This window comes from Notamacropus eugenii, chromosome 1 (genome assembly GCF_028372415.1).
Source record: "Notamacropus eugenii isolate mMacEug1 chromosome 1, mMacEug1.pri_v2, whole genome shotgun sequence".
Taxonomy (NCBI): Eukaryota; Metazoa; Chordata; class Mammalia; order Diprotodontia; family Macropodidae; genus Notamacropus; species Notamacropus eugenii.
The window spans coordinates 291,848,572-291,862,336 of record NC_092872.1 but is presented as its reverse complement, the minus strand read 5'-3'; the positions used below and the strand labels follow the sequence as shown (position 1 = coordinate 291,862,336).

At 44.0% G+C, this 13,765-nt stretch overlaps 1 protein-coding gene across 6 annotated transcripts in view; it reads right to left on the bottom strand.

The window, feature by feature from the left end:
* Positions 1–13,765, bottom strand: part of KNDC1 (kinase non-catalytic C-lobe domain containing 1) — an 85,089-nt gene that overhangs the window by 54,875 nt on the left and 16,449 nt on the right. For 5 of the 6 annotated variants that reach the window (XR_011971727.1, XM_072629139.1, XM_072629138.1 and 2 more), the window contains 3 exons: positions 10,035–10,181; positions 7,718–7,835; positions 5,363–6,225 (listed from right to left, as the gene is read on the bottom strand). Coding sequence is in view for 5 of the 6 variants with exons in the window: in XM_072629139.1 (XP_072485240.1) it covers positions 5,363–6,225; positions 7,718–7,835; positions 10,035–10,181 (1,128 nt within the window). In the remaining variant the exon portion in view is untranslated. The remainder of the gene's footprint in view (positions 1–5,362; positions 6,226–7,717; positions 7,836–10,034; positions 10,182–13,765) is intronic. The other variant, XM_072629142.1, reaches the window with a different exon arrangement.

Sequence of the window (13,765 nt, the reverse complement as noted above, 5' to 3'; positions counted from 1 at the left end):
CTAAAAATAACTCCTTGAAAATTAGAACCACCCAAATGGAAACAAATGACTCCATGAGGCTTCAAGAAACAATAAAACAGAGTCAAAAGACTAAAAAATGTAGAAGAAAATGTGAACTATCTCATAGGACAAACAACTGACCTGGAAAACAGACTAAGGAAAGATAAGTTAAGAATCACTGTGGTCTGCAAACCATAAACAAACAGAAAAGAGTCTAGAAATCATAGGTCAAGAAGTCATAAAACTGTCCAGATAACTTAGAACCAGAGGCAAAAGCAGAAATTGAAAGAATTTGTTGGCATCTTCTAAAACACAAAAATGAAAACTCCCAGGAAGTCGTTACCTGTAATGAAGATAAACTATAAGCCTTTCCAATAAGATCAGGAGTAAAACAAGGATGACCTTTATCAATACTATTATTCAATATTATACTAGAAATGCTAACTATAATAATAAGCTAAAAATAAGCATAGGTAAAGAAGAAACAAAACCATAACTTTTTTTGCAGATGATATGATGAGGTGCTTAAAGAACCCTAGAGAACCAGCCAAGAGACTAACTGATGCAATGAACACCTTCAGCAAAGTTGTAGGATATAAACAAACCCACACAAATCACCAACATTTCCACAAATTACCAACAAACTCAATAGGAAGATATGGAAAGAGAAATTCTACTTAAAATAACTGCAGACAGTATAAAATATTTGGAAATCTAATTGCCAAGACACACACAGGCACTGCAGAAAGACAATTACAAAACATTTCATGCAAATAAAAGCAGCTCTAAATAACTGAAGAAATAATAACTGCTCATGGGAAGGCCAAGCCAATATAATCAAAATGATAATACTACCTAAATATACCTAAATTAATTTATTTATTCAGTGCCATACCAAACTACCAAAGAATTATTTTACAGAGCTAGAAAAAAATAATAGCCAAATGCCTCTGGAGGAATGAAAGGTCAAGACTATCTAGGGAATCAGTGGGAAAAAAGATGCAAGGAAAGGTAGCCTGGAAATATGAGATCTCAAACCATACTACAAAGTGGTAATCATTAAAACAATTTGGTGCTAAATAAGAAATAGAATGATTGATCAGTGGAATAGATAATGCACACAATTTACAGAAAGAAATGAGCACAGTTCCTGGCTAAGTCTTTGTGTTTGATAAACATAAAGGTTACAGTTTTTGGGGCAAGAATTCTCCATTTAACAAAAACACCATTTGACAAAAATATTTGGCAGAAACACCTCACACTATAGATCAACATATCACACTATATACCACAACAAGCTCCAAATGGGAACATGATTGAGACATGAAGGGTGATATCATAAGTAAATTAGGACAGCATGGAAAATTAACCTGTCAGATTTACGGATAAGGGAAGAGTTGATGACCAAACAAGAGATAGAGAGGATCATGGAAAGTAAAACAGATAGTTTTGATAATGTAAAATTTTTTTTTTGCACAAATAAAACCAAATGCAGTTGAAATTAGAAGAAAAGGAGGAAATGGTAATTATTTTGCAGCAAGTTTCTCTGAAAACGTTTTCATTTTTAAAATATATAGGGAACTGAAGCAAATTTATGAAAAAAGAGAATCATTCTCCAATTGATAAAGTCAAAGGATATGAAAAGGCAATTTTTAGCGAAATGAATCTAAGCTATTAATAGTCATATGAAAATATGCTCCAAATCACTGATAATTAGAGAAATGCCAGTAAAACAGTTCTGAGGTACTATCTCACACCTATTAGTTTGGCTAAGATGGCAGAAAAGGAAAATGACAAATGTTAGAGGGCGTGGTTTTCCACATAGGTAGATGACAGTACTGTATGGGGCAGCTGGGTGATACCATATTGCTAGGCCTGGAGCAAGGAAGACTCATTTGCCAAAGTTAAAATCTGGTCTCAGACACTAGCTACGTGACCCTAAGTGAGTCACTTTACCCTGTTTGTCTCAGCTTCACTATCTGTAAAATAAGCTAGAAGAGGAAATGGCAAATCATTCCAGTATCTTGGCCAAGAAAACAACAAATGAGGTCACAAAGGATTGGACACAACAGAAATGGCTGGATATCAATAGTACTGGATCCTTCTTTCTGAGATGACCCCAAATTTATCCTTTATTGATCTTGTTGGTACATAATTATTGGCATATTGTTTTCCCTATTAGACTGTGAGTTTCTTGAGGGCAGGGACTGTCTTTTGAGGACCTGAGTTCAAATCTGGCCTCACTTCCTAGCTATGTGACCCTGGGCAAGTTGTGAATCTCTGTTTGCCTCCATTTCCTCATCTGTCAAATGAGCAGGAAAAGGAAACAGCAAACCACTCAAAGACAAAGCAAAGGGAGTCACAAAGAGTTGGAAATGACTGAAAGCAACAAAAATGCATTGTTGAAGGACTGTGAACTGGTCCAACCATTCTGGACAATGATTTAGTATTATGCCCAAAAGGACATAAAACTGTGCATACCCTTTGACCCAGGAATGCCACTATTAGGTTTGTATTTCAAAGAGATCAAAGAAAAAGGATTCATATGTACCAAGATATTTATAGCAGCACTTTTTGTGGTGGCAAAGAATTAGAAACTGAGGGGATGCCCATCGAGTGGGAAATGGTTGAACAAGGTGTGGTATATGAATGTGATGGGATATTATTGTATGTATTTAGGGTGCATTTAGGCCATCGTTGTTAAAACAATTTGGTAGTGGGTAACTATTTCTTTCCCAGCTAGTAAGAAATGATGAAGAGGATGGTTTTAGGAAAAGCCTTTGGAAGATATATAGCCTGCCTGATGCAAAGTGAAGTGCATAGAGTCAGAGTTAACAAGGTATGTAGCAACAGCAATGTTGTAAAGATAGTAAACTGTGAAATACTTAGCAATTCTGATCAATATAATGACCCATGACAATTCCAAATGGCTCATGATGGAAAATGCTATCCACTTCCAGAGTGAGAAGTGATGAACCATTGAAACTTTTCTTTCTATTCCTTCCTTCCTTCCTTCCTTCCTTCCTTCCTTCCTTCCTTCCTTCCTTCCTTCCTTCCTTCCTTCCTTCCTTCCTTCCTTCCCTCCTTCCTTCCTTTCTCTCTTTTTCTTTCTTTTCTCCTCAGAAAATGTCTAGAGGAAATATATTTTGCATGACTTTATATGTAGAATAAGTATCATATTTCCAACCTTCTCAATGGGTGAGGGAGGAGGCAAAGAGTGGGAGACAATTTGAAAATGAAAATAAAAATAAAAATAAAATATTAAAATAGTAGTAATAATAAATTAATTTAAGACAGTATAAAATACTTGGGAGTCTATCCGCCAAGTAATATATAGGAACCTGATGACCACAATTACAAAACATTTTTTACACAAATAATTTGTTGCTTTGGTTGTTATTGAGTCATGCCTAACTCTTCATGACCCCATTTTGGGGTTTTCTCAATAAAGATACTAGAGTGTTCTACAGCTCATTTTACAGATCAGGAAACTGAGGAAAACTAGTATTTGTGACTTGATCAAGGTCACACAGCTAGTAAGTGTCTGTGGCCAGATTTGAATGCCTGAAAATGAGTTTTCCTGATTCCAAGCCCAGTACTTTATCTACTAGCACCACCTAGAAGACAGATCTAAATAATTGGAGAAATATTAATTATTCATGGATAGCTGAGCCAGTATAATCAAAGTGACAATGTGCTTAAAGTGATTTATTCATTCAGTACCATCACCAACTACTAAAGAATTACTTACAAAGTAATTATAATTTAGCTCTATAAGAGCTAAAAAAAAGTAACAAAATTTATCTGGGTGAACAAATGATCAAGAATATAAAATCATTGATAAAAAAAAGTGGGAAGGAAGAGCCCCTTGTACTAGATCTCAAACTATACTACACACATAGCCATCATTGCTAAAACAGTTTGGTAGTGGGTAACTATTTCTTACCCAGCTGGTATTGAGTTAGGTCATTAGATTTTCCCCAATTTCCTCTTCTAATTTTAGCTACATTAGTTTTGTTTGTGCAAGTTTAGCGTAATCAAAATTGTCTGATATCTTTCTTGCCTTTTGTGGCTAACCTTCTTGAGAAGGTCACTGACAACAGATGCCCCCACTCTCTTTCCTTTCACTCTCTTAACTTCCAATCTCATTATTCAACGGAAGGAGCTCTCTCCAAAATCATCAATATCCTTGTCCTTGATACTTTCTACTCTGTGTTTTCACGACACTGTCTCTTCTAGGGCAGCTAGGTGATGCTATAGTGCACAGAATACGGGGCCTGGGGTCAAGAAGACCTGAGTTCAAATCTGACCTCAGATACTTATAAGCTGTGTGACCCTGGGCCAGTCATTTCACCCTGTTTGCATCAGTTTCCTCATCTATAAAATGATCTGGAAAAGGAATGGCAAACCACTCCAGTATCTTTGACAAGAAAACCCCAAATGGAGTCATAAAGAGGGTCATGACTGAAAAATGACTAAATAAAAACAACAAAAAATAAGGGGAACTTGCTGAGGAACACAGCCCAAATGGGTCTGAGGTGGGACCTTGACTTTTAGGTCTTCCTGTCTCTAAGGTTAACACCTCTCTAATGCATAAAAAATGCGAATTTAAAATTTAATCTGTCTGTAGCTTTACAAGAGAGATTACCATCATCATGTTCAAAGGAAAAGAGGAATAATTTGGATAAAAATCCAGCCAGTGGCTTGTTCATGAAATTAGGGATTTCAAATGCTTAAGTTATAGGTGAGTTTCCAGTTGTTTCCAAAAGGGTCAGCTGGGACTGGGGATTTGAGGTGGCCTGTGAGTTTACTGGGTTCACTGGAGGGATTTGGAGTTTCCTATTTTCCTAGGGCCCAAGGATGGCCTGACACAGGCCTGAAGGTCTCAATCTCCACCCTGCAGCTGGAGGACGTTCCTCCTGGGTTCTCTTGCCTCCTGGTGACTCGAGCCAGATGTCAGCCCCCTGAGGGCAAGGGCTGCTGTTTTTGTTGCATGGCCCATGGAAGGTGCCCAACTAGTACCTGAACTGAATTGAAATGATAGATCTTTCATGAGGGCTCCACCACAGGCCTCAGGGACTCAGGTTGTTTGAGGAGCCCTCTGGGTCCCATTTTCTGCATGTGTCAAAGATTATAGGCTGAAATGTTTTCGGGGACTACCTTCAGAAGAGGAGTGATTTCTACTGCACATATGACTGCCACTGGGGACCCTGCAAATGGACCTGGACCCAGGTCTTTCAGCTAAGAGACAGACTGGCATTCAATCAGGTGCATACACAGGCATACGGAAGAGGCTCCAAAGGCCTTGCTTTTGTCCCAGAGTCTCTGGAACCCATGTGGAAATTGCAAGGCAACAACTTACCTCACTGCTGACAGTGTCCAGCTTCTGGCCTCCTTGCCCATGTTCTCCGTGGCTGTCCATCATTGTCATGTTTTCACTTGGCTCCTGCGGGCTTGAGGGACTTGGAAGGCACCTTTCTTCACCAGGATTCATTCTGAAGTTCAGCTTGCTCAGAGACAACAGCACACTTTTGCTCAGTTCTCCTGAAATCTCGACATTGTTGGCCCTCTCTGTTATGTCAGGAGTTTCTTCTCCAGGCCTAGGTTCAAGTCTAGAGCTGTCCTCCCCATCACCACCACTGCTGCCATCACTACTCCTGCCACTTCCTTGAGTGTTGGTGGCTTGCTCCCGTGGTGCAGGCAGCGACTTTTCCCCATGAGGCTCAGTGGAGCGCTCAGACCTGAGTCGGTGTTTAGGCTGGGTCTTTATGGGGAAAGGACCATTTTTTCCCTCTGGGAAGATCTTTCTGTAGTCCGGAGGAAATAATTCAGATGTAGGCAGCTGATTCTTTCTAGCCAGAGACCCTCCACTTGTCAAAGACATGCAGAAGTTGTTGGACTCTGGGGCTTCCATTAGGAGCCGTGGGAAAGTCTGAATTTTTCTCAGGCGGCTTTTCTTCAGAAGACCTCTGTCCAGGTCACTGTGGAAATACCCAGCATCCAAGAAGAAACCGCCCAATTTTTCTTTAGAGGTACTTTCTCGGTCATCCCTCTCCCCAGTCGGTGACCTCAGAGGCAGATTTCTGTGGGTCATGGAGCTGTTGTCTCCAATTCTCGAGTCTGGTACAGGGGATGTGTCACTGTCTGGCCTCTTCTCATCTGAATGGGCTGTGGGTCTCATGCTTTTCAGGCCCATCTTTCCCCTCCACATGTTCTCATTTACATCTGTGTGTGACCCCCCCCAAAAATATGATGGTATTAGGCAGTAAGCTATTGCAATGCAGACCAGCATCACCCTTGGTCACTCCTACACATCAGGGCATGGGAGGTAGAGTCATAAACAATCAGTCACTCTTCTCCTTGGACTCAGTCCCCAAAATACCTGTGAGTAAGGGCATGTCTGGCTTCCCTGAATTCCCCCCTCTTACCCAAAGAGTTCCTCCTGGGTCCTCACTATCACCCTAGTCAGGGAATGGCCCCCAGTGAGGGCACCAACTTTTCTCTTGCTGGTAAGTAAATGGATAGCTCTGGGAAGAGCTGAGAAAGCTACATCAAATCCTTCAGGGAACAGCAAGGCAGATGCAGGAACATGGCTTTCTGGGGCAGGGCAGGGAGCGGGGCTGTGTCCAGTGTTCAGTGCTATTCTGAGACCAGCTTGAGATATTGGGCTATGGGACTCCTGAGGGCTTCATGTCATGTGCTCCCCAACAACCCCTTCTGAATTCTTCCTTCCTCTTAGGCACGACTACATCAGAGATTGAGAAACCCAGAGGTGCATGACCTGAGCCTCCAGTGCTCTGGGAGTTTGGACCTCCCACCCAAGTCCTCCCTGAGCTTCTCCCCTGGGGAGAGCTTGCTAGGATGGCTGGGGCTACCCCTTCTCCTATAGGATTCTCCCCATATCCAGGGCTTTGCAAAGGGCCTAGAGGACGAATGCTGGGAGCTTCCTTTCCCATGTTCCTCTTGGACCACTTCAGTGAGTTTTTAAGGCTATGCAGGAGCTGGGTATGATGGTAGGCAATGAGCAAGGGAGGACCAAAAAGGGTGGGGAGAATGGTGGGGCAATCTGCTGGGGAAGGAAGAGGGAGGCCTTCTGCAGGTAGTGACCGTGCCAAGAAGGCTCTGCAGTGAAAAGAATCTTGGAGCAGGAAGGAAAAGAGGGAGTCAGAACAAATGGGAAAGGAGCCTTGGACAAAGGAGCTCCATGACTATATGTTGCCAGTGATGGCTTCTGTGCTTCCCCTTTCCTGGAGGAGCTTGGATCCAGAAGACACACAGATGAGGGAAAGGAGGCAGCCTGGATGGCTGCATTCAATGACTTGCTCAAGGTCACCCACTCAGGGCCTGGCAGGGACGTAAGTGGAATTCTGGGCTCTGTCCACTTTCTGCCCCAGCTACAGGGTCTGCAAGGCCCCTCTTTTCAGGCCAGAGGACAAAGGTAGTGATGCCAGAGCTGACGTCCAGAAGCTTGCATCAAGCGGCCTCGTACTGACCTCCCTGCGAGCCCCTGCTGCTCCAGGAATGCTCATCTGGGTTTTTCTCCCTGTACTCCCAAGGAACAAGGATGCATCTCCAGGGAAAAGCACCGATCCAACTCCAGAGCCCTCACAGCTGCCATGTGAGACTCACTTCTTAGTTTCCCAGCACGCTCCTGCTTTCCCTAGCTCACAAATGGCAGCTCTTTTTCAAACAGGTATCTGGGTTATTGTTTTTTTACCTTGAAAAGTCCCAAAGGATTCGATGGAAAGGACCCTTCTCCCGACTGCAGACAGGTCCCGACAGATCTCACAGGAGGAGGCCGCCTGCACTTTGCCTTCACACAAGGCAATGATGCTCTAGACACAAGGCAGAGACAAAAGAAACGTCTCCTGGCTTGCCTTTCCTGTCACACAATAAGAATGCTTTTGCTGATAAGAATCACAGCAATGGACGGACCATCCATACCAGGGGTCTCACCCTTATGAAAGCTATTTTGTCCACTGCATGCCAACAGCTCCTGGGAAGAACTCTTAGAGGTTGGTTCAAGGACAGGTCAAACCTGGGTCTGTGTGGCTAGAACAAGGGTCTTTAATCCCCTCTTGACACCCTTCTGATTTTCAGCAGTGCTAATGCAGAATTCTTGCTCATCCAAGGCCCCAAGACTTATATTGTCTCAGTCTGACCTGAAGCAAGTCCATTATGGGGAGAGGAATGGAGCCTATGAAAGGGCAACCATTCTCAGATGTCAATGGGACACTGGCAAGTAAGCCCCTGCTTCATCAGAGGGACATCCTCATGATGTCACTCTAATTGTGTGAGCATGAGGAAGGAAATCATTTTCCACAAGCCCCTTTCTTGTGTCAATATTGCATCAGGTTTGAGATGAAGGTTGAGTTTCAGTGACTAACCCAGGAAACATGCTTGGATGAACCATGTGACAAGAGCTCCCAAACATCCAACCCTGCTGATGGGGGATGTGGGGCTGCAGAGTCTGAGGCTAATATATCCTATGCTTTTTATCACTCCAGAGACTCAGGCAAGACTTCCAAGAAGGGAACATGGGTCATAACTCACTAGCATGAGAAGGACTAATGGGCATTGGGCATAGAACATAGGCTTTGGACGCCATCTGGTCCATTGTTCATGACCGATCAGTGCATGCCAACAGTGGTAATTCCCAGCCCACAATGGATAGAAATGGTCAAAGGATATGAACGGACCATTTTCAAAAGAAGAAACACAAATTGTTCACAACCATTCAATGTTATTGTTCAACTTCACTAATGATGACAGAGATGCTGCTGGACCACTTGATCCCCATTAAATTTGTGCAAATAATTAGAAACAATGAGAGATAGAATTGAGGGAAAGCAGACACACTCTTCCACTGACAAGAGAATTTGATTTTTTTTTTTGTAATCTGGCAATACTCAGTGACAGTTTTAAAATCATCATATCATTTGACCCAGTCATTCCACTGTTGGGAATATACCCTGAAAAGGTTATAAAAAAGGGCTACCTGCTCCCAGATTTTCATAGCAGCTTTATGGGGAATAGCAAAAAACCTGGAAGCAACCTAAGCATCCACCAACAGGGCAACGGTGAAATAAACTGAAGCACATTCATATCATGGAGACTCTAAGACCAACAGGGCTGACAAGTGACCACCTGCCAAGGGAGAAGAGCAGAAGCGCAAGAAGGGGCCTCCACAAGCTGAGATGACAGGCCCTGAGGGGCTCAGGGAGCCCTTCTGGCCAGAAATGAACCATTTTCATTGGGATCAGAGGGAGGCGCATCACCATCCATACACCCAGGTCCAGGTCCACATCCAGGTCTGTGCACAGGCCCACCCGGGGCCTTTACAAATGGACATTCCACAGAGCTGGCAGTCAGGACAAATGGGTCTCTTTCTACTGGGAACACCTGGGAGCACCACACACCCAGATCTGGTATGGCTCCAGGGCTACATCCCTAGGGAGAAAGGTGGAGTTGACCCAGAGCCATGCCCATTGACAGTCACTGCAAAAGTGCCCCATTGCCTCTCACACTGAGATTTGTCCCCACCATGCCTCAGGGACCTCTTCCCTCCAGCCCTGTGGGCTCTGCTCCCATTGGTGAGTTTTCCTTTGAATCTCTATTTTGGGGAAGGGGCCAGACTAGCCACACCTCATCCCCTGGACTTCCACAGTGACCTAGATGCCTGCTCCCCCTCCCCTGCCTCTCTTTTCCCATGAGTGGGTTTCCTATGAGTGGCCCTCCATTATGGAAGGGCTTGGGCCAGCTATTTTTTATGCTCTGAACTAATGACCTGGCAGGTACCTTTCTCCCTCCCTCCTCCACCCACCCCCTACCCCCTTTCAGTGTTATGTCTCCCCACCCATTAGAAAGGGAGCATCTTGAGGGCAGGGACTTGCCTATTTTGGTACACTCAGGGCTTAGTCCAGTACTTGGCACAAAGCAAGCACCCCTATATATGCTTGCTGACCGACTCCTTGGGCAGATATATACTCCTCCATCGATAGGGAACCCAATCAGCCACACCTTCTCTGGCTCACCTCAATATCAGGCCTGCTGCCAGGACTTTCCTCCTGCATCTGGTCCAGGAGGGCCTCCAGGTCCTTACAGAATTTTGGCTCTAGCTCGGGTTCAATCACATATTCGATGGCAGCTTTCAGGGTAGCCCCCAGAGAATAGATGTGAGCCTGCAGAAAAGGCAAACAGTCTCATTCAGTGGGATGTAAGTAAGTCTACTGCTGTTCTTCAAAGGTAAAAATGGGCCCCTGGTGCCTCTCAAGAATAGAAACATTTTGGAAAAACAAGAGTTTTCCAAGAGGCCCACCAGACCCATGATAACAATGAGCCATAGACCACTGTCCCAGCAGAGCCTGCTGCAGAAGACTTTCCATTTGCTGTCAGCCTAGGGGGAGAGGCCAACCCTCACCAGGCATGGCCTAACATGACAAGATCCCAGCTGAGCATCCTCTGGGCTTCAGCAGCCCAGATGCCCAGGGCTCCAAATCTTACCCCCACCTCCTGTTTGCCACATTCCCGAGGGCCTCTCAGCCTGGAGGGGCTCTGTGCTGCCCTGACAGTCTGTCCACACAGCCTGCACAATAGTGTCAAATGGTACAAATAGCTGAAGAAGATTGCCTGAAGAGATTTCTCAATGGAAGTTTTATTAAGGAGATTTTGATGAGACGTTTCAGTAGAGCGGTGGAATAGTAAGTCAGACTGGAAAAGGTGGAGAAGTGAATGAGAGATAGGAACATGGAGACAGTTGGGTAGACCACTTTTTTCTAGGAGTTTGTGAAAAGGATAGAGGATAAAAGTTTGAGGGGATGGCAGGGTCAAGTGGAGGGTTTTTTAAAATGGTGGGGAACATGCACCAGGGAGAAGCCCATGGCTAAGGAGGGACTGAAGATTAAAGGGGAAGGTGGTCAAGGGAGCCAGATCTTGGAGGAGACAAGGGGATGGGTTTTGGGGGTCAGCAGAGGGTTTAGTATTGACAAGAAGGGCCCCATTTCCCTCAGGGATGGGAACAAAGGATATGAGAATGGGGGGTGATATTTTGAGGATTTGGAGAGAAGAAGGTGCCATAAATGTTGTGTTCAATTTTCCTGGTAAATTATACTGAGAGAGAGGGTGATAGAGAATCAGCCAGGGCTTTGCCAGGGCCTTACCCACGATATCCTCTCAATAGATGTATGTGTTGATGTGGGAAGACTGGTTGCCATGCTGCAGTGGGACATGTGCCAGATCAACCATCTGGCAAGATGGTACCCAATCTCAGAGCAAGCAGTTTTATGAAGGGTGCACTGCATTGTGGGAGCCTCTGATTTTGGGCACAAATACATTTTCTTCATTATGCTTTATATCTTTATTCTACCTGCTTCTCCCTTTGTTTTTTTTTGTGGGTCAACAGTGTAGGGAAGGGTGAGGGAAGACATTATTCTGTGCAAAGGAGAGACCCTCCCTGTCAGGTACCTGTGCCAGATTATACCCGGAGCCTTCTGCCTCTGCAGGAACTCTCTCTTCAGGAAGTAGGGAGTGGGGAAGTGGAGACAAAGAGGCTGAATGAATTCAAGAATAGCAATGTCACCAAGGAGCAGGATCGACCTTCTTACCACTGGACTAGTTGACAGCTCATTGTAAGTCATCCATTATTTTCTCCTTTGCCATCTCCTGGAGTGGAGCCTGATGGCTCAGACACTGTAGCAACGAGGGGCTGAGAGGGCTGTGTCTGAGGCTCTTATCACACTTGGGGGAAGGGTGTTAGAAGAGGGGTCCACAGCTTTCCTTTGATTTTAAAAGGGGATGAGAATACTAAAGATCTGTCTTTAGAATTGGGCTTTTAGCCTTGAAATGTATTTTCAGTTCCTTTCACCAGCTCCAATGTGCAGGCAGAGTTCACTTTTGAATGAATGATGGACACCATCCAAGCTTCATGTGCCTCTAGGATGGTGAACAGCCCAGGCCTTTCACAACTGAGTATGGCATTAAAGGGTAGGAAAGAGGACAGCATATTAATGCAATGAGAATTTAATAAGTGCTTACTATAGGCCAGGTGCTGAGGACCCAAAAACCAAAGCAATATGTTTCCTTTTCTCAAGGATCTTCCATTCTATTGGGGGAGACACGTGTATGTATAAATGTTCACAAAAGAAAACCAAATTTGTAGTCATAGGATAAAATGCTCTAAATCACTATTGATTAGAGAAATGCAAATCAAAACAATTCTGAGGTACCACATCACACCTGTCAGATTGGCTAACATGACAAAATAGGAAAATTATAAATGCTGGAGAAGATGTGGGAAGATTGGAACACTAATGCATTGCTGGTGGAGTTGCAATCTGAGCCAACCATTTTGGATAGTAATTTGGAATTATAACCAAAGGGCTATATACATGTACATACCCTTTGATTCAGAAATACCACTTCTGGGGCTGTATCCCAAAGAGATCATACAAATGGGAAAAGGATCCACATTGACAAAAATATTTATAGTGGCTCTTGGTTTTTTGTGGTGGCAAAGAATTGGAAATTGAAGGTATGCCCATCAACTGGGGAATGGCTGAACAAGTTGTGGTATATGAATGTAATGGAATACTACCATGCTATAAGAAATGAGCAGACGAACTTCAGAAAAACCTGAATTTATATGAACTGATGCTGAGTGAGGGGAACAGAACCAGGAGAACATTGCACACAATTACAGTCACATTGTATGATGACTAACTTAGAGACTTGGCTCTTCTCAGCAATGCAAGGTTCTAAGACAGCTCCAAAAGACTCATGATGGAAAATGCCATCCACATCCAGAGAAAGAATTACAGAGTCTGAATGCAGAATATTTGCTCTCTCTATTTTTTGTTTTGTTTCTTCTTTCTTGTGGTTCATTCCATTGGTTTTATTCCTCTTAACAACATGACTAATGTGAAAATATGTTTAATATGAATGTATATGTAGAGCCTATATCAGATTTTATGGTGTCTTGGGGACAGGAGAGGGGAAGGAGGGAGAGAAAACTTAAAACTCAAAAGCTTGTGGAACTGAATGTTGTAAACTAAACACACACATACACACATATATGTAAAAGGAAACCAAAATCATGTCCATGGAAGTGACATCTGGGTCAGCCAAGGGGAAGGTTAGGCTAGGTTTTGTCTAGGAGCTGACATGAGTTGAGTGCTTGAAGGATTCTTGCATTCTAAGAGGGAGAGATGAGAAGGGAGGGAATTTCAGGCATTGTAGGATTTAGTGCCCAGGCAAAGGTACAGTTGTGGCAGATGGCATGTCATATATACTGTGTGAAAAGGCCAGACTATCAAGGGTTTTCCATGGCAAACATATTCACTCTTAGAGGTAATAGGGAACCACAGGGCTTCATGAGGGAGGGAGTGATGTGGGCAGACCTACTTTTGGCAGCTGTATGGGGGATGGGCTGGAGAAAAGCGAGTGATGGGAGTGAAACTACAATTAGCCATGTAGGGCCTCAATGACAGGTAGCCAGGGTAGTAAGTAATGGGATAGGCATTCAAGATGTGGTGTGGAACTGGCAAGTCCAGTGGCCCACAGGCAGGCACTGCAGGCCAAGGTTTTTTAGTTTCCAGGGAAGAAAGAGATCACTCTCACTTCTCTCCCAAACAGAGCAGACAGTGCTTTCAGGGCCCAGTGCCTGATTTTCCTTTTTTAATTTGGGTTTATGCACGTCAGTGGGTAGGTGGCACCTCAACCACAGAGTTAGCAGAAGGCAGCAGCAGCTGGAAGACCAACAGAGATGCCC